At 40.5% G+C, this 27866-nt stretch overlaps 1 protein-coding gene across 10 annotated transcripts in view; it reads left to right on the top strand.

The window, feature by feature from the left end:
- Window positions 1–13995, top strand: part of MRTFB (myocardin related transcription factor B) — a 209386-nt gene extending 195391 nt beyond the window's left edge. For all 10 annotated transcript variants that reach the window (XM_081257989.1, XM_081257985.1, XM_081257991.1 and 7 more), the window contains 2 exons: window positions 5338–5398; window positions 8283–13995. In XM_081257989.1, the coding sequence (XP_081114115.1) occupies window positions 5338–5398; window positions 8283–8818 (597 nt within the window). In that variant the 3' untranslated portion in view covers window positions 8819–13995. The remainder of the gene's footprint in view (window positions 1–5337; window positions 5399–8282) is intronic.
- The last annotated feature ends 13871 nt before the right edge of the window (window positions 13996–27866 follow it).

Here is a 27866-nt window from a genome sequence, read left to right as displayed (position 1 = left end):
TTCTGCTGCTTTTACTCTGGGGTCAAGCTAAGTGGTGAGGTTACTGGTAGAAAAACCACAGCCTTTATGCCGTGGGAAACCAGAGGACTGGTTCTTTGCCTTCTGGGTTGCTCTCAACTGAGAGAGGAGATGCCCAGATTCTGTCTGCCCACATCTCTGGCTGACCCCTAAGCCACATAGGTAGAGAGTAGAGTCATAGCAGATCAGCTAAAGACAAAAGATCTGACCTGAGGTTGGAACTTCTGCCCAAGAAACATTCTGAGGTTCAAGTCCAACCCAAGGTAACCGCCTCCTAAAACAAAAGAAACCATTCATCTGAGAAAAATGACAGAATACAGTCTCCACGATTTGATATCCATGACAGCCGTTTATAACTCGGCAATGTACAAAGAATCAGGAAAATGTGACCCTTTCTCAAGGGAAAAACCAATCAGCTAAGACCAACCCCCAGCTGATTTGAATGTTAGAATTTGCACACAAAGATTTTAAAACAACTATTATAACTATCCTCAATAATGTAAAAGAAAATATACCTGTAATGAAGGAAAAGATAAAGAATGTAAGCAGATATAGAAATGCTTTTTTTTAATGAATGGAAATTCTAAAACTGAAAATTACAGTATCTGAAATGAAAAAAATTATAGATGATCTTAGCAGAATGGAGATGGCAGAGGTAAAAAAGTGAACTTGAAGAAAGATCAATAGAATTTATCCAATCTGAATAACAGAGGGGAAAAAAGATTTTAACTCATTATTGACCATGGGATTTTTGCAGAAATTAATGTCTGTGGCTGGCAATTTTTATTTTGGCCAGCCAAAAATTAATTCTGTTATTTCACTAACAAACACTTTGTGGGTTATTACATTCAGTATTTACACCTGACACACCTGTAAAGTCTTCTAATTTTCATGAAATGTTGTCTTCAATCTGCTCTTCTGTAGAAGCAAAGGAGCATTCTCCAGCACCATGAGTTTCATTTTCACTTTCCGTATCAGTATCAATCACTAAGGTTTTTTGTCTTTTTGTTGGTCTGAATCAGAACTATATTCTGAAGGACTATCAGAACTTCTGAGACGTTGCTCAGACAATCAGAGAAAGTATATGCATAAAATTCACTGAAAAACTCTTCACTCAAAATTTCGCGATGCGTCATTTTTGAAAATTTTACGTTTATGATAGACACAAGGTTGGAACAAAAACCTAACAGAGGAAGAAATGTGAATGATAAGGACAATCATAAGTTGTATAATGAACCCTTGATCAATTTTAAGCTCTAACAACTTCGCACAGTGATATTAATTGTATCACTCTCTAAAAATGTATTAATACGTCTCCAGTCAATAATGTTCGGTTAACAAAAGATGTGTTAATACATCTCCGGTCAATAATGTGTTAAAAAAGGTGAACAGAGCCTCAGAGACCTGTTATTTAACATCAAACAGTCTAACATGGGTATGATAGGAGTCCCAGGAGAGGAGAGAAAGGAATGAGGCAGGTAAAATATTTTAAGAAATACTGGTCAGATTTTTTACAGATATGATGAAAGACAAGTTTACAGCTTTGAGATGCTCAATGAACACCAAATGGGATAAACAGAAGGCCTCATCATATCCCAGTCAAATTGCTGGACGCCAAATTTAAAGACCAAATCTTGAAAGCATCAAGAGCAAAGCAGTACAATACACACAGGGTAACAACTACCGTTGACCCTTTAACAACCACCTTTGACCCTTGAACAACACAGGTTTAAACTGCACGGGTCCATTATACACAGATTTGTTTCAATAAATACACAGTACAGTACTATACAATCGGTGGTTGGCTAGAACCATGGATATGGAGGGCCAACTATAAAGTTACACATGGGGCTTCCCTGGTGGCACAGTGGTTAAGAATCCTCCTGCCAATGCAGGGGACGTGGGTTCAAGCCCTGGGCCGGGAAGATCCCATATGCCACGGAGCAACCAAGCCTGTGCACCACAACTACTGAGCCTGTGCTCTAGAGCCCACATGCTGCAACTACTGAAGCCTGCGCACCTAGAACCCGTGCTCTGCAACAAGAGAAGCCACCACAGTGAGAAGCCCATGCACCACAACGAAGCGTAGCCCCTACTTGCCGCAACTAGAGAAAGCCCACGTGCAGCAACGAAGACCCAACACAACCAAAAATATATTTTAAAAAATTAAGTTATACATGGATTTTCAATTCTTGAGGGTGGTGGGCAGTGCCCCTAACCCTCATGTTGTTCAAGGGTCAACTGTATTTGATTTATGGCTGACTTTCCATCAGAAACTATGGAAGCATGAAAAGAATGGAACATCTTTAAAGTTCTTGTGGGGGGGTGGGGCCGCTGTCAACCCACAATTCTATATCAATTAAAAATATCCTTTAAGAATGAAAGTGAAGTAGAGAGAATTTCAGATAAGGAAAAATTAAGAATTCATTACTAGAAAACCTGCATTATAAGAAATGACACTGTCTTGAGGGGCTTATAAAATATATAGCTATAATACTTAAAATAACTAATAAAGGGGCTTCCCTGGTGGTGCAGTGGTTCAGAGTCCACCTGCCGATGCAGGGGACACGGGTTCATGCCCCGGTCCGGGAGGATCCCACATGCTGCGGAGCAGCTGGGCCCGTGAGCCATGGCCGCTGGGCCTGCGCATCTGGACCCTGTGCTCCGCAGTGGGGGAGGCCACAACAGTGAGAGGCCTGCGTAACCACCCCCCCAAAAAAAAAAAAAAAAACTAATAAGGATGGAGGAAATAAATGGATCTTTATGTTTACCAGGGTTTTATATTTTATATGGAATGGTACATTAAGTAGCCTATGAAAAATTTAGGGTGTATATTGTATACCTACAGTAATAACTAAAGAAGTATCACTTTTTAAAAATAGAAAAATTAAGTTAGAATTCAAAAAAAAATCAATCTTTTTGAAGGCCAAGAAAGGATGAACAAAACACAGGACAAATAGAAACAAATAATAAAATGGTAAATCCAAACTTAACCATATCAGTGATTATACAAGACATACTAGTGAAGTAAACAATACAATTAGAATGCAGAAATTGGGCTTCCCTGGTGGCGCAGTGGTTGAGAGTCCGCCTGCCGATGCAGGGAACACGGGTTCGTGCCCCGGTCCGGGAGGATCCCACATGCCGCGGAGCGGCTGGGCCCGTGAGCCATGGCCGCTGGGCCTGCGAATCCAGAGCCTGTGCTCCGCAATGGGAGAGGCCACAGCAGTGAGAGGCCCACGTAACGCAAAAAAAAAAAAAAAAAAAAAGCAGAAATTTTCAGAATGGATAAAAAAATTGACCCAACTGTATGCTGTGAGGTGGTTTTAGTGGTTTTAAGATACACCTGCAGTGGGCTTCCCTGGTGGCGCAGTGGTTGAGAGTCCACTTGCCGACGCAGGGGACACGGGTTCGTGCCCCGGTCCGGGAAGATCCCAAATGCCGTGGAGTGGCTGGGCCCGTGAACCATGGCCGCTGACCCAGCGCATCTGGAGCCTGTGCTCCACAACGGGAGAGGCCACAACAGTGAGAGGCCCGCGTACCACAAAAACAAAAAAAAGATACATCTGCAAATTCTTTGACATCCCTCCCTGGGCTGAACTTAGTGACTTGCTTCTAACATATAGAATTGGCAGAAGAGATGGTGTGTGGCTTCTGAAACTAGGTCATAAAAGCCACCCCGCTTGCGCTCTTTTGGACTGCTGGCTGTGGGGAGCATGCCGTGTGGACCGTCCAGCAGCGCTCTGCAGAGGCCCATGTGAAGAGGAACTGAGGCCTCCCATCAACCACCACCACCTTGTCAGTCATGAAGTGAGTCACCTTTACAAGGACATTCTCCAGCCTTGAGATGGCTGTAGCCCAGCCAGCATCTTGACTACCACATCCTATAAGACCCCACGCCAGAACTATCCGTCTAAACCATTCCTAAATTCCTGACCCTCAGAAACTGTGAGAGAAAATCACTGATTAGTGTTTTAAGCCACTAAGTTTTTTTGGACTAATTTGTAATACAGCAATAGATAACTAATATGCATCTACAAGAGGCATACTTTAAATACAAAGACACAGGTTGAAAGTAAGTGATTGGAAAAAGATATACCATGCAAACAGTATGCATGAGAATTTCTGGAGTAAGCAGAAGATTGGAACAGACATTTCGTCAAAGAAGATACACAGATGACAAGCACATGAAAAGATGCTCAACATCATTAGTCATTAGGGAAATGCACATTAAAACCACAATGCAATACCACTACTCACCTGTTAGATGTCTAAAATTAAAATGACTGACCATACCAAGTGTTGATGAGAATGGAGAACAACTGGAAATATCCATTGCTGTGGAAATATAAAACAATATGATCACTTTGGAAAACAGCCATCTCTTAGAAAGTTGAACATACACCTGCCCTATGATTCTGGCATCCCACTCCTGAATATTTACCCAAGAGAAAAGAAAGCGTGTGTCTATACAAAGACTTGTACACAAATGTTCACAGCAACTTTATTTGTAATAGCCAAAAAATGCCAACAATCCAAACAAACTGTGATATTTCCATACAATGGAATACTTCTCAGCAATAAAAAGGAATGAACTGTTCCTCAGCTGTACTCTACAACATGGTTAAACCTCAAATTTATTATGTTGAATGCAAGAAGCCTCCTCTACCCTCCCCTTGCTAAAGAAAGTACATACTGTATGACTCCATTTATATAAAACTCTAGAAAACATAAATTCATCTGTAATCAAGGAAAGCAGATCACTGGGTTGCCTGGGGATGAAAGGAACATTGCAAAAGAGCATGAGGAAACTTTAGGGGAAACGGATGTGTTCATTATCTTGATTGTGTTGATAGTTTTGTTGATGTATACATATGTCAAAACTTATCAAATTGTATACTTTACGTATGTGTAGTTTTTTGTATGTCAGGTAACTCTCAATAAAGCTGAAAAAATATAGTATGAGCACCTTTATACATACCTTATATTTTTACATAAATGCAAATGAATAAAGACATTTTTAAAAGAAAGTGTCAGAGGCCTCTCAAAATGCAACCAGTGATAGAAAATAAGTCAGCTGAGCTGGGTAAAAAAAAATCTTAGATTTTTACAATTTTTTCACCCCATTCTCACTCTGTCAACTTAACCAGCTGTGACACATTGGGAAAATGGCATAATGTCTCAGGTGACCTCAGCATTTTCAAAATTATCAAATGATAGATTAGGCTAGATGTTCTGTAAGGTTTGTAGTGCTCCCAGTTGTCTAATGCTTCCAGGTTTGTACGAAAGAAAGCTAACGTATATTCTCCTTTGTTGTAGATTTCCAATGCACACAGTCAGCAGATGGACGACCTCTTTGACATCCTCATTAAAAGCGGAGGTGGGTCAAAGTCACATCAGACCCCACAGGGGTCTTATCACAAGTTCATGAAAGTTTTCCTCTAGAGCTCACAGCGTATCTGAGTAGTGAGAAACATATTCTTCTAATTCTACTTCAGTTTACTCTTTTAAATCTGTTAAATTTAGGTGATTAAAATGAAGGAAAAGCCATTGTTTCACTATAACACAATAATTTAATAGACTTAGCAATAGATGTATGCCTGCTGAAAAAGATAGACTACCTCAAAATAACACAGAAGAACCAGATTTAAAGACCACACTGAATGGGCTTCCCTGGTGGCGCAGTGGTTGAGAGTCCGCCTGCCGATGCAGGGGATACGGGTTCGTGCCCCGGTCCGGGAGGATCCCATATGCCGCGGAGCGGCTGGGCCCGTGAGCCATGGCCGCTGAGCCTGCGCATCCGGAGCCTGTGCTCCACAACGGGAGAGGCCACAACAGTGAGAGGCCCGCGTACCGCAAAAAAAAAAAAAAAAAAAAAAAAAAAAAAAAAAAAAAAGCGGAGGTGGGTCAAAGTCACATCAGACCCCACAGGGGTCTTATCACAAGTTCATGAAAGTTTTCCTCTAGAGCTCACAGCGTATCTGAGTAGTGAGAAACATATTCTTCTAATTCTACTTCAGTTTACTCTTTTAAATCTGTTAAATTTAGGTGATTAAAATGAAGGAAAAGCCATTGTTTCACTATAACACAATAATTTAATAGACTTAGCAATAGATGTATGCCTGCTGAAAAAGATAGACTACCTCAAAATAACACAGAAGAACCAGATTTAAAGACCACACTGAATGGGCTTCCCTGGTGGCGCAGTGGTTGAGAGTCCGCCTGCCGATGCAGGGGACACGGGTTCGTGCCCCGGTCCGGGAAGATCCCACATGCCGCAGAGCGGCTGGGCCCATGAGCCATGGCCACTGAGCCTGCGCGTCCGGAGCCTGTGCTCCACAGCGGGAGAGGTCACAACAGTGAGAGGTCCACGTACCGCAAAAAAAACAAAAACAAAACAAAACAAAAAAGACCACACTGAAAAACTTCAAAACTTGCTCCACGTAAATGTGATGGGATAAAAATTCATTGTGCATTAGTTTCATAAAACCTAGTTACCTAGCTTGGGCTCTAGTAACTTTATTAAAATTCAAAGGCAAGCACTTTCTACATATGATTGAAAATCTTAGATTTTTACAATTTGTCATCTTAAAAAGGGATAAGGGACATTAACCACAAGAAAAAAAAAATCAAGGATCTCTCTGCCTCAGCTTACATATCTTTAAAAATAAGTATAAAATCAGTATTTCAAAACTTCAGATGCTATTTTGGAATATTTTTAAAGTATTCTCAAATTACGTTGGTGAAAGTTTTATTCAGGTTTTTAAAGTGATCAAAATTTCTCCATTCATAGCAGGTTCTATTTGATTTTGAAGTTAATGATTTTGTAATGTTTGACAAACATAGAAAATTCTTCATATTTGACTATAGATCTACATGTGCAAATAGCATTTTCTTTTTAAACTCATGATGTATATCTAAACTACGGAAATTAAAGAAATAGATATACCATGGCCTGAATTTAAGGTTAAAAAAATAATAAAATGCTTTTTGCCAAATCTGGTGAAAATACTTTTTGAAATGATTAAAAAGAATAATGTTTACAGCCTAAACTTGGAAATTAAAATATGACAAAGTCACAGTAACAAAATAACAATTGAGTTATTTTCTAAAAGGGATGATTTTTTATGGCAAAGTATCCAATAAGTATATTATTTTATCTTATTGTATACTAATACCAGTAATAATGAGAATAGAAATTTAAATAGTTGATTGTAAACTAATTATTTAGATTGCACTTTCAGCTTTCAGAACAATTCTAGAGATGACAACAGATAATGAAGAGCAGCATAACTGTCCTAAAAACACAGGCAGTGCACAGTCTGCAGTTCACATATAGCAGTCAGATTGTAAGTTCTTTCTCTCACTTATTCATGCATCCCAATCACTGAATTGTAAGTGATTATTAAGTACATGTTTCCTAGTGTATCTGCATATAAATGAAACCAGTCAAATACTCATAAGAAAGTAAAAAGGATACTTTATTCAAACATATGTAGCTTAGTGAACACATCTATAGCAGATGGTCCGTTAATTTGCTACTTGATCTGGCAAGGAATAACATGTAATTAATGCTTATTAAGACATTTACCAAATCCTCAAGATTTTATATGAACTCAGAAAATGAGACAAAGAAAAGAAAAATAAGGTAATCCACCTCATCTTGGAAAAGATGTGTTAGCTTTAACTCAGAAATGACATAAGAGAACATTGTCTCTTTTAAGGACTTTATATAGAATGTAAATGGCTAAATTCAGCACACAGTTCAACTATAATGGTAAAAAAAGAATATAATTAGAGCTTTCATAATATTAAGGATGTACTTCATGAAGCCTGTACAAACTCAGGGTATCCACTTTGACATTCACTGTAAGGGTGGTGTGCCGCTGTAATAGCAGATTCAAGGTAGAGGGTAAGACAGGAGCCTGTCTTCAGCCTGGAATGACTTAGAATAAGAAAAGGATCAAATAATCTAAAACCATCGATTCCCACCTGGTGGCAGAGACTGCTTTTAATGTTACTCTTACTAAAAAGAATTGAAAGCGTATCAGAATGTTATCAGCTTAAATGTTTATCTGTTTAACTAAAATATCCATCCTCCTAAAGGTTATCCAGGACCGTACCCGACCAACAGCATCCTCTTCCTAACTCTAAGATGGACTGTGTATAAGTCATCACAAAAATACAAAATAATTGCCCTGGTAATGAATAAAAAACGTTTAAATAGTACCAAATCATTATTAATTACTTCAATTATTTTGCAGAGATTTCCCTCCCTGTAAAAGAAGAACCTTCTCCTATTTCTAAAATGAGACCGGTGACAGCCAGCATCACCACAATGCCAGTCAGCACAGTGGTGTCCCGGCCACCACCCCAAGTCCAAATGGCACCACCCATATCCTTAGAACCTATGAGCAGTTTATCTGCCAGCTTAGAGAACCAACTAGAAGCATTCTTGGATGGAACTTTGCCTTCAGCCAGTGAAATTGCTCCACTGCAAAGCAGCAGCGAGGACAGGGAGCCCTTCTCCCTGATAGAGGATCTCCAGAACGACCTGCTGAGTCACTCAGGCGTGCTGGACCACTCACACTCACCCATGGAAACTTCCGAGGCCCAGTTTGCTGCAAGTACTCCCTGCCTGTCCCTTGACCTTTCTGACTCGAACCTGGACAACATGGAGTGGTTAGACATTACCATGCCCGGCACGTCATCGGGACTCACTCCCCTCAGCGCCACTGCTCCGAGCATGTTCTCTGCCGACTTCCTAGACCCACAGGACCTACCACTGCCATGGGACTAACGGCACAGATTTCTCTTCCCAGATTCCATGAGGGTCAAGAAGATGAAGATGATTGGAGAAGGTCAGTTTTTAGAGACAGATCCATAGTTGCATCATTGCAATTATAATATGTTGTCACAGAAAGAATGGAGGGATGGTCAGAGGCTGGAGACCAAGTTTGAAAACATTTCATTGCATCCAGCAGTGAATGTCTACGATTTAATATAGCACAGAGCCTTCTGAAAAAACACTCCTCCAAGAAGACTTATGTATTTCTCCAGACTTCATTAAAGAATGAAAGGTACCTTTAGATAAAAACATGAAGCAGAGTGATGTGTGCAGGGCGGTGATACCAGGGCCTCTGGTCATCAGCTACATTTAAACCTCTGTGGTCACTTTGAGACCCTCAATAAAAGGCAAACGGCTCCACTCAAAAGGAAGGGAGGTGAGAGACCACTGCACAGGGTATTTCCTAGAAATGGCCTGAGCCCAGCCCAAGATGCAGCAGGGGTCAAGGGCAGTGGTCAGCACCAGCCAGTTCAGTGACAGCTTCCCACTGAAGACTTTTTGGTTCCATTCAGAAACCAATGTAATTTTTTTGTGTGTTATAGTTTATTTTGTGATTTTTGGGAATCTTTAGATCTCCAAATTTAAATTGAAATGGAAGATCTTCCACCATAACCAGACAGTGTCTACAAAAGACTGTCATAAACAATCCACTGTAAGAAGTCAGGTGTACTGATAACACTGAAAATTCTATTTGCAGCCCTCTGGGTTGATTAGGTTGATTTTAATGTGTATCTTAGATATCTGTATGTGTGCTCTGACATTGTGATGTGTACAGCCTACACTGGAGTAAGGCATTAGGTACCCAGTGGTCCTACTTCTTGTAATAACTCAAATATTTCTGGAGTACTTGAGCCACATGTATTTCCGTATTTAAAGAATTGCTGACTAACTTTCAGGTAACCAGACCCATCTCAAAGAACCAAGAAAAGGCTTTAGCATAAAATATATTTCTGAGCTGGTGAGTTGCAAAGAGAAGGCAAGGGAGAAGTCTGTCATCAACCTAGGACATTCCTACAACGGTTACAGGTGAGACAGAGGCGCCAGGTTGGCCAGTGGACCCAGCCCTGGCCGTCCTCTTCTCTGTCGCTTATCCCTGGTTACTGTTTTACAGGCTTGTAACTGGATGTCATACCTGAGCTCTCACTATATCATCAAGCTGAAGATGGAAAAACTGGAGGTTTTATTAGTAGTTTTTTATATAGAAAAAAGATTTGTTGAGTAGTTTCATAATTTTCTAAAATGCCAACTATCACAGGATTTCCAAGATTATTTCAATCAAGCTAGTCATTTAAGTAAGTATATGATAAAATATAAATAACTGAAAAAAAACCCACCTGAAATCTACCCCAAAGTGTGGAGGTTTTTATTACATAACATCATTGTGCTCTCCACCTCACCTTGTATAAACCCTACGTATGGTCAGGTGTTCGCTTGGTTGTTAAATGGTGAAAGTTGCCTCTTGCAAGTCACTGTGGGAACCTGACCCACTACTTGGAAAGAGTCTGTGAATCATTTCTGGGTTTGCGTTTTGCCTAAGAACTGGTCTTACTGTATATTTTTATTTCAGTTTGTAAATTTTACTACATGTAAGAAAAGTCCATTTTCCCAGTATTCAGTTGCCCACAACCCTCGAGCCCTCCGTTGAAAGCCCTCCCAACTGGAAAGTGCTTCTGGATGATTCAAGCAGAGGCAGTCATGCACAGTGTGGTCTGCAGTAGGTACTTCGAGTGTTTAGCAATTGGTAATCCAACATGTGGGAACCAGTAACCGTTAACCACAGCGCCGCCATCTGACCAAGCCCAGTGGGACAGTTAACGTCCTGGGCATGACGTGCATCTCGAGTCAGTTCCTTTCAGAGGGCCTGTGGCCAGGGGCAGGGCTATTGACCCGGGAAGGTACTTTTCTTAGGGGAAGTCTGGGCCCTGGGTTTTTGTCTGGGGCTTCTGTGGTCCACACTTAGGCTCTAAGCATCATCTTCATTCAGATTTAAATGGCTTATTAAATTAGCACCAAATACCAGTGAGTCAGCAGGAGGCAACTGAACAGCTAGTGGTGCTGGCTCCTGTCGAGTAACTCTGTTTCCATCATCCCGAGTTGTGTACATAGATTGTTCTCTAGCCCTCAGCTCCCCTTAGTGCTTTTTTAAAATAGATTTGAAACATGCCACAGGAAGGTTGCTCTCCAAAAATACACACTGCATTGCAAAGAATGCCATCTCATGAGCCTGGTCTCTCGACTACACATTGCTGAAGTGCCCACTTCACATGTGTGTTCAGACCTTCACGTACCAGCATTTCCTTTAAAGGCAGGCAAGGGGCGTCTAGTATTGACTCTACCAGCCACCTACTCGCAGCATTCCACCCGGCCCTCCGTCCTGGCTTGAGTAGCCAGCTGGGCCTCTGTGACACCAGTGCTGCTCACCAGGGTCTCAGCTAATGTTCCAGGTGAGAGTGAGGACACAGACCGTGCGCAGCGTGTGACGTGACCAAAGGTGACATTCTGTGATCACAGCCCCTCTGCCCTAACTCAGTGAACGTGATGGTAAGCGCAATGGGAAAGGCGTGTGTTTACCAAAGAGGATGATTTGGGGTTTGAGGTGAGCTTCACAGCCCTTTAAACAGAGGGCAGAAGCGCTGGTTGGATTTTCAGGTGTTCATGTGTGTGGGGTTTAGAAGTGGTGCTGTTGTGCACCATCCTGCAGAACAGTATACTGCCAAGCAGGAAACCAACTCCTAGAAACATTATCTCATATCCAGTCTTATTTCCTAAATATTCCTGAAACACAGGAGTATCAAGCTTCCCCTGCTAGTGTATATAGGTATCAGGTCTCATCATTAAGGATGGGAGGAATAGAAGGTACACCGAAGCTTCAGGCATATGTGGTCATCTTGTACATTTCAGCAAAGCATGTACTAGGAAACCTCTTAGGACAGTGTGAGTGGTTCACGTTCTAGTGTTTTTCCTGAAATGTGCAATCTACTGTATAGCACCTGCCACATATTTGTACATAGGTGTAGTCTGAATTCATGGAACTTCTTGCTCAGATACTATTTGTGTTTGTTTTATATGAATATTTTTATGGCACAAAAGAGATCTTACTTAAAATCTCCTTTTTACAAACTGCACGGTTGTGTGATCCCTGGAAGTGCCATTTCAGAATCGTGGCAAAGGCAGTGTGGTGTCGCCCCCCCCAGGCTGCCACCTGTAGAGGGCACCGTCACAAGCTGTGCAGTCCGTGGACCCCGAGTGATGATGGATCAGGAGTGTTACCCATTTTGTCACCAAAGCTGACTCAGGCTTCCTCTACCCCAGATCAACCCAGATCATTCCAGGCCACACAGCTTTCTCCAGAGTCCTTTCGCAATTCCCAAGCTGAAACCAGCCACAACAGTGCCGGGTCCGTCCCTTTACTGTCCACAAACAGCCTTTGCCCGGGTTTCCGCCACACCCTCACGCTGTTTCTGGGGCCCATCTGGTGGCTCCTGCCATGAGCCAGGTGGAGGGTGGCAGCCAGGGGCTGTTTCAAGAACTTCCAAGAGACTAGCTGTCAGTGTCCACCAGCAGAGCCACCCGGGGCTCCACAGCAGGTTCGCAAATAGCCCTCTGCGTGTCGCCATCCGTCACCACCACATCAGTCCCGACCACTGGCACCGGAGCAAGACAACAGGCAAAGTGTCCCCTGCCTGGAGGCCACAAAATTAGCCCACACTCTCAAAGAACACTAACTGGAAGGTCAGAGTTATTATCAAGGAACACAGCTCACAAGTGCAGAAATGTGTATTTGGAGAGCATCCTAACTGCATTTCAGCGCATCTTTTAAGTGGTTTCAGTCAAAACTGGAAAATAACAATTAATACGTAGTCATTCTTCTTCCTGGTTCAAACCTTTGATAACTTGCTTACTCAGCGATGTTTCTGAGCTACGTTTTTACTTGTGAAGTGACTGCATGGCAATAAGCAGGTCTATGTTTGTCCCCATTCACCCTTTCTTGCAGTATTTGAGGAAATGCATCATTGCAAAGGGTTTCTACCTGAAATCTCTGATTTGAGGCCTGTAATTCAAAAAGCTGCACATGTTTACAAAAGAGCTCTTCCCCTCCACACAAACACGTTGCTCTGTGAATCATTGGAAAATGTCACGATTCTGTGACAAGAGGATGGCAATCTCGGACCTGCAAGGTGCTGTCTGGAATCAAATAAAACATGTCATTGGCGATCTCAACCTGGCTGTCGTGTTCAACAGAGCTTTGTGCCAACTACTAAGACAAAGCTTTAACCAAGTTCATAGAATCACCGAGACTCATAACGATTACCTCTCCACATTATGCTGTAAGGAAACTTGCTGATTTAGGAGGAGGAGGAAGCATTTAGGAAAGGGTTTAGTTGCTACCAAAAGCACTTAACCTCGAATAACTAATAGTAATGCAAACTTGCTTCAGTGGAACCAAAGGCATTGCCAAGTATTTGCCAAAAGGAGGCACTTTTTATTTAAAATTTGAGACTAATGAGATCTCAAAAATCAGTCCCAAAAAGGTATTATCCATTTAAGGTTATAATTTTCACAAAGATGTAGATATTTCTCTATTGTTTTCATGTAAAATAGTATAGATTTGTTTTGTTGGGTTAAGAATAATACGTATTTAGCAGTAATACAGAGTTTTTTCCTTTCTACGTACAAATTAGTTTTCTTCTCTTGCTTGCAACAGAAATGAGACGTGATAGGTGTTTCTCTTATTTTCATCGTCACATTATGTCTTAGCATCTCACTCTATGAAAAAAAGGAGAAAGATACCAATCTGCAGAGCCCTGCTTATCAAAGCACTAGTTTAATAAACAAAAAACTATGGCAATCGGGGGTCCATTCATGTACTGCCTTTATGTTGTTTTTTAAAAGAAAAACCATGATGCCTTTGTATTTGCTGTTTGCACCCCTGAAATCAATTCCATATCATGTTTGAATGCCATACATTTTGCACATGTACTGTACATAGGTAATGCATACTGTATTTTTATATGTGTGCACATTTATCATCAGATCTTTTTGTACATAGTGGCCGTATTGTAGCTGATCGGGAAATGTTTGATATCTCAGCAATTTTGCATTTTTGTGTCTCAAATAAAAACATTTTGATGTACTATGATTCTTGCTATGCAGAGGAAAGACCACATGCTATGGGGTCAGGAGAGCTGAGGGGGGCGGGCGGGGAGGAGACACTGCCTTCAGAGCAAGCCTTACAGCAGTCACCAGACACAACAAGCGGGTGTGCTGAGGCAGGTTTTGTGAATCACACATCCGGTGCACACCTCCCCTCCCCCAGGTCCAGGATCGTGGGATACAAAATAGAAACAGGTACCTAACTGAACTTGACCATGACAAGATTTGACACCAAAACCATGTGCATTCTCCCACAATCATAAGGAAACCCCGAATGAGAGACGTGGTGAAGGCTGTGGTCCCCCGGGGGTGGGTGTGTACACACATGCCTGGGGAAAACTGGCTCTCGCTTTGACAGTAATAAATGAGCCACCAACAAGATTCCCAAAAGACCCAGGTAATCCTTCAGTTCAGCCACATTTCAGAAGCAACTATTTACATGAGGTGCTTTTATAGACCAAAAGAAATGGTCTTTAGAATTCAGTTTATTTTAGTAAGATGGCATTTGATTTTCAACCCAGAAGCCCATGGTTAAAATAGAGTTTTGATGACATAAAACAGTAATGGGTAAACCTGACTAACAGCCAAAACTTTCATATCAATATCTGACTATGAAAGTGGGTGTCGTATCACCCTCAGAGAGGGAGAAAAGAAAGATCACTGGTTACCTAACTACAACAAAATGTTCATTATCCGCTACCTTTAGGGACCAAGGGAGCAGCCTCAACAGACCAGTAAGTAGATGATGCTTCCAACGAACTAAGACATTTGTAACATCACATGTTACCAGCCAAGATCCTTCCCTTGGGGAGAGAAAGAGAAAGTGCCCCAGGCAGTCCCAGGAATGAGCAAGGGACAGAGCTGGGAGCTTTAGGGAAGGTGCTGGAAGAGATGCGTTAGGATGTGCAAAGGACATTCCAAACAGAGAAAACCACTTGGGGGAGGTCAGAGTAAAGAGAGAGATTTTGGCTGAGGCCCTGCTCTGTGCCAGGCCGAGGGCTAGGTGCCGGAGTTGGGCTGAAGGACAGAATCTGGCCAAGAAGTGCTGGGAAACAAAGTCTGGAAGCATCGACAGCAGAGCATTTAAGAATCCCAGACCTCAAGGGGCTTAAGACTCTTCTGGAGATAATTCTGTTTCCTTTGGGTAATACAGGCCTTCGAAAGCCTTTTAGATAGTGGACACAGTCACCATTTAGCACCTTTGTAATCCTCTGCAGCACACTTGCTCTAGAGTCGGCAGGACTACAAAAGCACTTGTAAACACAGACACACCCACACACTTGGTGATGGCTGGAAATGAATGACACCTAGGAAAGACCAGCTTCAGGACAGATGTAAACTACATGTCACCAACAATTTTATGTGCCACATAACCGTCTTGAAGATTTCCCAAGTCACCTAACGACCATTCTTTTGCCCCTCCTTCCACAAATAGCTTCCCTTTCTGATGGATATTAACTTTCAGAAAGAAACCCCATTTGGACATCCTGGCTATCTCTTCTGCTAATTTTTATGACCAGTTATTAAAACGAAACCCACAGTGTATACTTAGACAAAACATGAGGCCACTAATCAACTGTCTGACTGCCCCTCGTGGAAATGACCGTGTGACATCATTCCAGGAGGAAGCTGCTGACATGGCCCTGTGGGCGGTAACCACAGTGCGTACTCACCCTTCTCCCCACGTCCCTGGTACACAGCGCCAAGGCCCAGGAATGCAAGTGGAGACAGGTTAATAGAAACAGCAGCAAATGTAGTAGATGCTGCTAAATGCCAGGCCCTGTGCCAAACACTTTATGTATAAAACCCTCGTTTAATAAGTCTACGAGCAAGGAACTCTTCCTATCCCCATTTAATAGATGTGGCAACTAAGGACAGAGAAGGGAAATGTCTTGCCCGAAATTACAAAGAAAGCAGAGTGTGGATGTGAGACCAAGCTTCTGACATCCCAGAGCCCGGATCATTTCTGTAGACTCGGTACATTCACTCCAACGTCTTTGTTCAGATACGTGACAAAACCAATTGATTATAGCAGACTTAGTTCATGTCAATCATGAGGTTCACCCCAACTGGGCGTCTCTCAAGTCTCCTCAACCTCACACATTTTACAAAGTAGCTACTCACACGGATGGTTAATAGCATCCACAGTACAGCTTGTACTAGGTTAACTCCAACCAGAACCTGGGTTACAAGACTAGGGCATCTTAAGTGAAGCCCAAGCCCACAGGTGGGGCCACACACAATGACTCACAAAACTACCTACCTGGGCTGGGTACCTGGAGCCACTTGAGCACACCCAAAAACCCAGTATTCATAGAGCAATTTTACAATATCTAGTAAAGTTGAAGATACAAACTCTGCAACTCAACTTCTTTGATACTCATCCTTGAGAAACACATGCCCACAGGCAATCACGTGCAAGAATTAACACGAAAGCATAGTTTACAAAGCAAACACTGAAAATGACCTGTAGGCCTTTCATTTTGCGAACATTTAAACATAGCAATTTACACAAATGAACTAAATCTAATGTGCCAATGTAAATCAATCTCAAAATGCTGAGGGAAAGAAAAGTGCAGAATGAAGCCTACATAATTCAAGTAACATTTTAAATCAACAATGCTGTTCACTTTTTTATATAAAATATGAAAATATGGGTGGTAAGGACTCATGTCCATACCAAGATTCAAGATACTTGTGGAAAGAAAAGGAATTAGATTGCAGGAATTAAAGTAGCCTTCAATTAATATTGAAGGTTTTATTTATTTTTTCTATTTATTTCTTTAGTAATTCTATAGCCATCTAGCAAAATATTAACACTTGTTTACTGGCAGTTGATTTCTTTATTCTCCCTATTCTTTTCTGTGAGTTGGAAATAGTTCCTATTTAAAAAAAAAAAAAAAAAAAAAAAAAGGACTTTCCTGGCAGTCCAGTGGTTAAGACTCTGACCTTCCACTCTAGCGGGTGCAGGTTCAAACCCTGGTCAGGGAACAAGGATCCTGCATGCCATACGGCACGGCAAAAAAAAAAAAAAAAAAAAAAAAACCTTAAAAAGAAAAAGAATTACACAGGAATACATTGAACAACTGCATGCCAATAAATTAGTTAACTTAGATAAAATACACAAATGCCTACACAAACTACCAAAAATTGACTCAAGAAGAAGGAAAAGCTGAAAGCTTTTCCTTTAAGATGAGGAACAAGACAAGGATGCCCACTCTTACCACTTATTCAACATAGCATTGGAAGTCCTAGCCAGAGAAATTAGGCAAGAAAAAGAAATAAAAGTCATCTATATTGGGAAGGAAGAAGTACAACTGTCACTATTTGCAGATGACATGTTATTATATAGAGAATACCCTAATACCAAAAAGTATTAGAACTAATAAATTCAGTAAAGTTGCAGGATATAAAATTAATATACGAAAATATGTTGCATTTCTCTACACCAATAATGGACTATGAGAAAGAAAATTAAGAAAATAATCCTGTTTAGAATTTCATAAAAAAGAATAAAATAATGGGTTGGCCAAAAAGTTCGTTCTGTAAGGTGTTACTGAAAAACCCGAACGAACTTTTTGGCCAGCCTAATACTTCGGAATAAATTTAATAAATTTAACTAAGTCTATGCGCCACAACTACTGAGCCTGCGTGTTGCAACTACTGAAGCCCATGTGCCTAAAGCCCATGCTCCGCAACAAGAGAAGCCACCACAATGAGAAGGCCGTGAACGGCAACCGAGTAGCCCCCACTCGCCACAACTAGAGAAAGCCCATGAGCAGCAACAAAAACCCAACGCAGCCAAAAATAAAATTTTAAAAATAAACAAATTTAACCGAGGAGGTGAGAGACCTGTATACTGAAAACTATAAGACACTGATGAAAGAAACTGAAGACACAAATAAATGGAAAGATATTCCGTGCTCATGGACTTGAAGAATTAATATTGTTAAAATGTCCATACTACCCAAAGCAAGCTACAGGTACAATTCTGATCAAAATTCCAATGGCATCTTTCATGGAAATAGAACAAACAATCCTCAAATTTGTATGGAACCACAAAAGATCTCCAAATAGCCAAAGCAATTTTGAGAGAGAAGAACAAATCTGGAAGCACATCACATTTCCTGTTTTCAAACTATACTCCAAAGCTATAGTAATCCAAACAGTATGGTATTGGCATAGAAACAGATACATAGGGGAGTTTCTGGTGACCTAGTGGTTAGAATTATGGGCTTTCACTGCCACAGCCCTGGTTCAATCCCTGGTCAGGGAACTGAGATCCCACAAGCTGTGCAACACAGCCAAAAAACAACAACAACAAAACACAGACACAGATCAATGGAACAGAATAGAAAGCCCAGAAATAAACCCACACATATATGGTCAACTAATCTATGACAAAAGAGCCAAGAATATACAGTGGAGGGAAAGACAGTGTCTTCAATAAATGTTACTGGAAAAACTCAATATCCACATGCACAAGAATGAAACTGGACCCTCACCTCATCTGGCACCACACACAAAAATTAACTCAAAATGATTAAAGCCTTAAATGTCAGTCCTGAAACCATAAAACTCCAAGAAGAAAACAGAGGAAAAGCTCCTTGACATGGGCCTTGGCAATGACTTTTTAGATATACCAAAAGCACAGGAAACAAAAGCAAAAATAAACAAGTGGAACTCCATCAAACTAAAAACCTTCTGCACAGCAAAGGAAACAATCAAAAAAATGAAAAGGCAACCTACAGAATAGAAAATATTTACAAACCATATATCTGATAAGGGGTTAATATGCAAATCATACAACTCAATAGCAAAACCAAAAACAAATATGGGCAGGGCTTCCCTGGTGGCGCAGTGTTTGAGAGTCCGCCTGCCGATGCAGGGGACACGGGTTCATGCCCCGGTCTGGGAGGATCCCACATGCTGCGGAGCGGCTGGGCCCGTGAGCCATGGCCGCTGAGCCTGCACGTCCAGAGCCTGTGCTCTGCAAGGGGAGAGGCCACAATGGTGAGAGGCCCACGTACCGCAAAAAAAAAAAAAAAAAAAAAAATGGGCAAAGGATATGAATAGACATTTTTTCCAAAGAAGACATACAGGCATACTTTGTTTTACTGTGCTTTGCTTTGTTGCACTTCACAGATACTGCATTTTTTTACAAATTGAATATCTGTGGCAACCCTATGTCAAGCAAATCTATGGGTACCATTTTTCCAACAGCATTTGCTCATTTCATGTCTGTATGTCACATTTTGGTAATTCTCAAAATATTTCAAACTTTTTCATTATTATTGTTGTTACAGTGATCTGTGATCAGCAATCTTTGACTTTACTACTACAACTCACTGAAGGTTGAGATGATGGTTAGCATTTTTAGCAATAAGTATTTTTAAGGAATGTACATTGTTTTTAAGTGTACATAATGCTATTGTACACTTAATAGACTACAGTATAGTGTAAACATAACTTTTATATGCACTGGGAACCCAAAACACTCACATGACTCACTTTACTTACTTTGCAGTGGTCTGCGACTGAACCTGCAATACTTTTAAGGTATACCTGTACAAATGGCCTATGGGTATATGAAAAGCTGCTCAACATCACTAATCATCAGGGAAATGCAAATGAAAACAACAATGGGATATTAACTCATACCTGTTAGGATAGCTCTTATCAAAAAGAGATAACAAGTGTTGATGAGGATGTGGAGAAAAGGGAACCACTGTGTACTGTTGGTGGAAATGTAAATTAGTACAGCTTTTATGGAAAATAGTATGGAGGTTCCTCAAAAAATTAAAAATAGGACTACCATATGGTCTGGCCATCCCACTTCTGGGTATATATCCAGAGGAAATGAAATCAGTATCTCAAAGAGATATCTTCACTTCCATGTTCATTGCAGCATTATTTACAATAGCCAAGATACAGAAACAACCTAAATGTCCATCTACAGATGAATGGATAAAGAAAATATGATACACACACATGCAAGAATATTATTCACTCTTATAAAAGAAGGAAATCCTGCCATCTGTGACAACATGGATAAAACCCAAGAGCATTATACTAAGTGAAATAAGTCAAACAGAAAAAGACAAATACTGTACATGATCTCACTTATATGTGGACTCTAAAAAGGCCAAACTCACAGAAACAGAGAGTAGAGTGGTGCCTATCAGGGGCAGGGTAAGGAATGGCACACTATTGGTCAAAGGGAACAAACTTCCAGTTATAACATGAATAACCTCCGGGGACCTAACGTACAGTATGGTGAAAACAGCTAACAATACTGTATTGTATTGTACTGAAATTTGCTAAGAGAGTAGATCTTAAGTATTTTCATCACACACCAAAAAAAAAATTGGTAACTATGTGGGTAATAGATGTGATAATTAGCTTGTCTATGGTTATCCTTTCACAGTGTGTAGGTATATCAAAATATACCTTACATATATACAGTTGATTATACCTCAATAAAGCTGGGGGAAAAAAGGAAAAAGTGCTGAACGAAAAAAACTGTCAACCAAAAATTCTATATACAACAAAGTGTCCTTCAAAAGTGAGGAAGAAATTAATACATTCCAAGACAAAAGCTAAAGGAGTTATCACCACTAGACCTGCCCTGCAAGAAATGCTAAAGGGACTCCTTCAAGTTGAAATGAAAGGATGCTAGACAGTAACTCAAAGTCCTATGAAAAATAAGGTTCTCTGGTAAAGGTAAATATATGGACAAGTAAAAACCTGTATTATTGTCACTTTGGATCTTAACTCCACTTTTTATTCTTTCATAGGATTTAAAAGAGAAAAGCATAAAAATACTTCTAAATCTATATTAGTGGGTACATAACATGTAATGATGTAATTTGTGACGTCAATAACGAAGGTGGGTGTAGAGGAGCTGTACAGAAGTAGCAGTTTTGTATGTGAGCAAAGTTACATAGTTACCAGTGTAAATAGACTGTTATAACTTTAGGATGTTAAATGTAACCACTGCAAACAAAATACATGGAGAAGATACACAAAGGAAAATGAGAAGGGAGGAGATTGGTTCAAGATGGAGGAGTACACGGACGTGCTCTCACTCCCTCTTGCGACAGCACCGGAATCACAACTAACTGCTGAACAATCATCGACACGAAGACACTGAAACTCACCAAAAAAGATACCCCACATCCAAAGACAAAGGAGAAGCCACAGTGAGATGGTAGGAGGGGTGCAATCACAATAAAATCAAATCCCATAAATGCTGGGGGGGTGACTCACAAACTGGAGAACAATTATACCACAGAAGTCCACCCACTGGAGTGAAGGTTCTGAGCCCCATGTCAGGCTTCCCAACCTGCGGGTCCGGCAACAGAAGGAGGAACTCCTAGACAATCAGACTTTGAAGGCTAGTGGGATTTGATTACAGGACTTCGACAGGACTGGGGGAAACAGAGACTCCACTCTTGGAAGGCACACACGAAGTAGTGTGCGCATCGGGACCCAGGGGAAGGAGCAGTGACCCCACAGGAGACTGAACCAGACCTACCAGCTAGTGTTGGAGGGTCTCCTGCAGAGGCGGGGGGAGGCTGTGTCTCACTGTGAGGACAAGGACACTGGCAGCAGAAGTTCTAGGAAGCACTCCTTGGCGTCAGCCCTCCCAGAGTCCGCCATTAGCCCCACCAAAGAGCCCAGGTAGGTTCCAGTGTTGGGTCGCCTCAGGCCAAACAACCAACAGGGAGGGAACCCAGCCCCACCCATCAGCAGACAAGAGGATTAAAGTTTTACTGAGCTCTGCCCACCAGAGCAACAGCCAGCTCTACCCACCACCAGCCCCTCCCACCAGGAAACTTGTACAAACCTCTTAGATAGCCTCATCCACCAGAGGGCAGACAGCAGAAACAAGAAGAACTACAATCCTGCAGCCTGTGGAACAAAAACCATATTCACAGAAAGACAGACAAGATGAAAAGGCAGAGGGCTATGTACCAGATGAAGGAACAAGATAAAACCCCAGAAAAACAACTAAAGGAAGTGGAGATAGGCAACCTTCCAGAAAAAGAATTCAGAATAATGATAGTGAAGATGATCCAGGACCTAAGAAAAAGAATGGAGGCAAAGATGGAGAAGATGCAAGAAATGTTTAACAAAGACCTAGAAGAATTAAAGAACAAACAAACAGAGATGAACAATACAATAAGTGAAATGAAAAATACACTAGAAGGAATCAATAGCAGAATAACTGAGGCAGAAGAACGGATAAGTGACCTGGAAGACAGAATGGTGGAATTTACTGCCATGGAACAGAATAAAGAAAAAAGAATGAAAAGAAATGAAGACAGCCTAAGAGACCTCTGGGACAACATTAAACACAACAACATTCGCATTATAGGGGTCCCAGAAGGAGAAGAGAGGGAGAAAGGACCTGAGAAAATATATGAAGAGATTAGAGTCGAAAACTTCCCTAACATGGGAAAGAAAATAGCCACCCAAGTCCAGGAAGCACAGCGAGTCCCATGCAGGATAAACCCAAGGAGAAACACACCGAGACACACAGCAATCAAATTGGCAAAAAATAAAGATGAAGAAAAATTATTGAAAGCAGCAAGGAAAAAATGACAAATAACATACAAGGGAACTCCCATAAGGTTAACAGCTGATTTCTCAGCAGAAACTCTACAAGCCAGAAGGGAGTGGCATGACATTTTAAAGTGATGAAAGGGAACAACCTACAACCAAGATTACTCTACCTGACAAGGATCTCATTCAGATTCGATGGCAAAATCAAAAGCTTTACAGACAAGCAAAAGCTAAGAGAATTCAGCACCACCAAACCAGCTCTACAACAAATGCTAAAGGAACTCCTCTAAGTGAGAAACACAAGAGAAGAAAAGGACCTACAAAAACAAACCCAAAACACTTAACAAACTGGTAATAGGAAAATACATATCGATAATTACCTTAAATGGGAATGGATTAAATGCTCCAACCAAAAGACACAGTCTCGCTGAATGGATACAAAAACAAAATCCATATACATACTGCCTACAAGAGACCCACTTCAGACCTAGGGACACATACAGACTGAAAGTGAGGGGATGGAAAAAGAATTCCATGCAAATGGAAATCAAAAGAAAGCTGGAGTAGCAATCTCATATCATATAAAATAGACTTAAAAAAAAAAGAATGTTGGGCTTCCCTGGTGGCGCAGTGGTTGAGAATCTGCCTGCTAATGCAGGGGACACGGGTTCGAGCCCTGGTCTGGGAAGGTCCCACATACCACGGAGCAACTAGGCCCGTGAGCCACAACTACTGAGCCTGCGCGTCTGGAGCCTGTGCTCCGCAACAAGAGAGGCCGCGATAGTGAGAGGCCCGTGCACCGCGATGAAGAGTGGCCCCCACTTGCCACAACTAGAGAAAGCCTTCGCACAGAAATGAAGACCCAACACAGCCAAAATAAATAAATAAATAAACTCCTACCCCCCCAAAAAAAAAAGAATGTTACAAGAGACAAGGAAGGACACTACATAATGATCAAGGGATCAATCCAAGAAGAAGATATAACAATTATAAATATATATGCACCCAACATAAGAGTACCTCAATACGTAAGGCAACTGCTAACAGCTATAAAAGAGGAAATTGACAGTAACACAATAATAGTGGGGGACTTTAACACCTCACTTACACCAATGGACAGATCATCCAAACAGAAAGTTAATAAGGAAACACAAGCTTTAAATGACACAAAAGACCAGATAGATTTAATTGATATTTATAGGACATTCCATCCAAAAACAGCAGATTACACTTTCTTCTCAAGTGTGCACAGAACATTCTCCAGGATAGATCATGGCTTGGGTCACAAATCAAGCCTCAGTAAATTTAAGAAAATTGAAATCATATCAAGCATCGTTTCTGACCACAACACTATGAGATTAGAAATAAATCACAGGGAAAAAAACATAAAAAGCACAAAGACATGGAGGCTAAACAATACGTTACTAAATAACCAAGAGGTCACTGAAGAAATCAAAGAGGAAATCAAAAAATACCTAGAAACAAATGACAATGAAAACATGACGATCCAAAACCTATGGGATACAGCAAAAGCAGTTCTAAGAGGGAACTTTATAGCAACACAATCCTACCTCAAGAAACAAACATCTCAAATAAACAATCTAACCTTACACCTAAAAGAACTAGAGACAGAAGAACAAACAAAACCCAAAGTTAGTAGAAGGAAAGAAATCCTAAAGATCAGAGCAGAAATAAATGAAATAGAAACAAAGAAAACAATAGCAAAGATCAATAAAACTAAAAGCTGATTCTTTGAGAAGATAAACAAAATTGATAAACCATTAGCCAGACTCATCAAGAAAAAGAGGGAGAGGACTCAAATATTTAAAATTAGAAATGAAAAAGGAGAAGCTAAAACAGACACCACAGAAATACAAAGCATCCTATAAGAGACTACTAGAAGCAACTCTATGGCAATAAAATGGACAACCTGGAAGAAATGGACAAAAATCTTAGAAAGGTGTAACCTTCCAAGACTGCACCAGGAAGAAATAGAAAATATGAACAGACCAATCACAAGTAATGAAATTGAAACTGTGATTTTAAATATTCCAACAAACAAAAGTCCAGGACAAGATGGCTACACAGGTGAATTCTATCAAACATTTAGAGGAGAGCTAACACCCATCTTTCTCAAACTCTTCCAAAGAATTTCAGAGGAAGGAACACTCCCAAACTCATTCTATGAGGCCACCATCATCCTGATACCAAAACCAGACAAAGATACTACAAAAAAAGAAAATTACAGACCAATATCACTCATGAATATAGACGCAAAAGTCTTCAACAAAATACTAGCAAACAGAATCCAACAGCACATTAAAAGGATCATACACCATGATCAAGTGGGATTTATCCCAGGGATGCAAGGATTCTTCAATATACACAAATCAACGTGATACACCATATTAACAAATTGAAGAATAAAACCATATGATTATCTCAATAGAGGCAGGAAAAGCTTTTGACAAAATTCAACACCCATTTATAATAAAAAAAACTCTCCAGAAAGTGGACATAGAGGGAACCTACCTCAACATAATAGAGACCATATATGACAAACCCACAGCAAACATCATTCTCAATGGTGAAAAATTAAAAGCATTTCCTCTAAGATCAGGAACAAGACAAGGATGTCCACTCTCAACACTATTATTCAACATAGTTTTGGAAGTCCTAGCCACAGCAACCAGAGAAGAAAAAGAAATAAAAGGAATACAAATCAGAAAAGAAGAAGTAAAGCTGACACTGTTTGCAGATGACATGATACTATACATAGAGAATCCTAAAGATGCCACCAGAAAACTACTAGAGCTTATCAATGAATTTGGAAGCTGCAGAATACAAAATTAATGCACAGAAATCTCTTGCATTCCTATACACTAATGATAAAAAATCTGAAAGAGAAATTAAGGAAACACTCCCATTTACCATTGCAACAAAAAGAATAAAATATCTAGGAATAAACCTAAGGAGACAAAAGACCTGTATGCAGAAAATTATAAGACACTGATGAAAGAAATTAAAGATGATACAAGGGGCTTCCCTGGTAGCACAGTGGTTAAGAATCTGCCTGGCAGTGCAGGGGACACGGGTTTGAGCCCTGGTCCAGGAAGATCCCACATGCCACGGAGCAACTAAGCCCGTGTGCCACAACTACTGAGCCTGTGCTTTAAAGCATGCGAGCCACAACTACTGAGCCCGTGTGCCACAACTACTGAAGCCCGCACGCCTAGAGCCCATGCTCTGCAACGAGAAGCCACCACAGTGAGAAGCCCGTGCACCACAACGAAGAGCAGCCCCCGCTCACCACAACTAGAGAAAGCCTGCGTGCAGCAACAAAGACCCAACGCAGCCAAAAATAAAAAATAATTTTTTTTAAATGATACAAACAGATGGAGAGATATACCATGTTCTTGAATTGGAAGAACCAATACTGTGAAAATAAATATACTACCCAAAGCAATCTACAGATTCAGTGCAATTCCTATCAAATTACCAAAGGCATTTTTTACAGAACTAGAACAAAAAAAATCTTAAAATTTGTATGGAGACACAAAAGACCACGAATAGCCAAAGCAATCTTGAGGGAAAAAAATGGAGCTCAAGGAATCAGGCTCCCGGACTTCAGACTATACTACAAAGCTACAGTAATCAAGACAATATGGTACTGGCACAAAAACAGAAATATAGATCAATGGAACAGGACAGAAAGCCCAGATATAAACCCACGCACCTATGGTCAACTAATCTATGACAAAGGAGGCAAGGATATACAATGGAGAAAAGACAGTCTCTTCAATAAGTGGTGCTGGGCAAACTGGACAGCTACATGTAAAAGAATGAAATTAGAACACTCCCTGACACCATATACAAAAATAAACTCAAAATGGATTAGAAACCTAAATGTAAGACCGGATACTATAAATCTCTTAGAGGAAAACATAGGGAGAACATTCTTTGACATAAATCACAGCAAGATCTTTTTTAATCCACCTCCTAGAGTAATGGAAATAAAAACAAAATTAAACAAATGGGACCTAATGAAACTTAAAAGTTTTTGTACAGAAAAGGAAACTATAAACAAAATGAAAAGACAACCCTCAGAATGGGAGAAAATATTTGCAAACGAATCAACGGACAAAGGATTAATCTCCAAAATATATAAACAGCTCATGCAGCTCAATATTAAAAAACAAAGAACCCAATCCGAAAATGGGCAGAAGACCTAAATAGACATTTCTCCAAAGAAGACATACAGATGGCCAAGAAGCACATGAAAAGCTGCTCAACATCACTAATTATTAGAGAAATGCAAATCAAAACTACAATGAGGTATCACCTCACACCAGTTAGAAGGCGCATCATCAGAAAATCTACAAACAAATGCTGGAGAGGGTGTGGAGAAAAGGTAACCCTCTTGCACTGTTGATGGTGATGTAAATTGATAGAGCCACTATGGAGAACAGTATGGAGGTTCCTTAAAAAACTAAAAATAGAATTACCATATGACCCAGCAATCCCACTACTGGGCATATACCCAGAGAAAGCCATAATTCAAAAAGACACATGCACCCCAATGTTCATACAGTGCTATTTACAATAGCCAGGACCTAAATGCCCATCAACAGATAAATGGATGAAGAAGATGTGGTACATATATACAATGGAATATTACTCACCCATAAAAAGGAATGAAATTGGGTCATTTGTAGAGACGTGGATGGATCTAGAGGCTGTCATACAGAGTGAAGTAAGTCAGAAAGAGAAAAACAAATATCATATATTAACGCATATATGTGGAACCTAGAAAAATGGTACAGATGAACCGGTTTGCAGGGCAGAAATTGAGACACAGATGCAGAGAACAAACATATGGACACCAAGGGGGGAAAGTGGCGGGGGTGGTGGTGGTGGTGTGATGAACTGGGAGATTGGGATTGACATATATACACTAATATGTATAAAATAAATAACTAATAAGAACCTGCTGTATAAAAAAAATAAAATTCAAAAAAAAGAAAAATAGAAGCAATCTGAAAGATTAGATTAAGTTGGTAATCTACTTTCCTTCTTGTCCCAAACTTCTTTTTTTAAAAAATAAATTTATTTATTTATTAAAAAAAAAGAAAAAGGAAATGAGAAGGGAATCGAAACATGTCACTACTAAAAAAATTCATCTAAACACGAAGGCAGTATGGAAGGAAGGGACAAAAAGGGTATAAGACATACAGAAAGCAAGTAAAATGGCAATTCCCTATCAGTAACTAAATGTAAA

The sequence above is a fragment of the Mesoplodon bidens genome (genome assembly GCF_964165515.1).
Source record: "Mesoplodon bidens genome assembly, chromosome: 15".
Classification (NCBI taxonomy): Eukaryota; Metazoa; Chordata; class Mammalia; order Artiodactyla; family Ziphiidae; genus Mesoplodon; species Mesoplodon bidens.
Note: the sequence above shows the minus strand (reverse complement) of the source record. Positions and strands in the feature narration are given on the sequence as shown.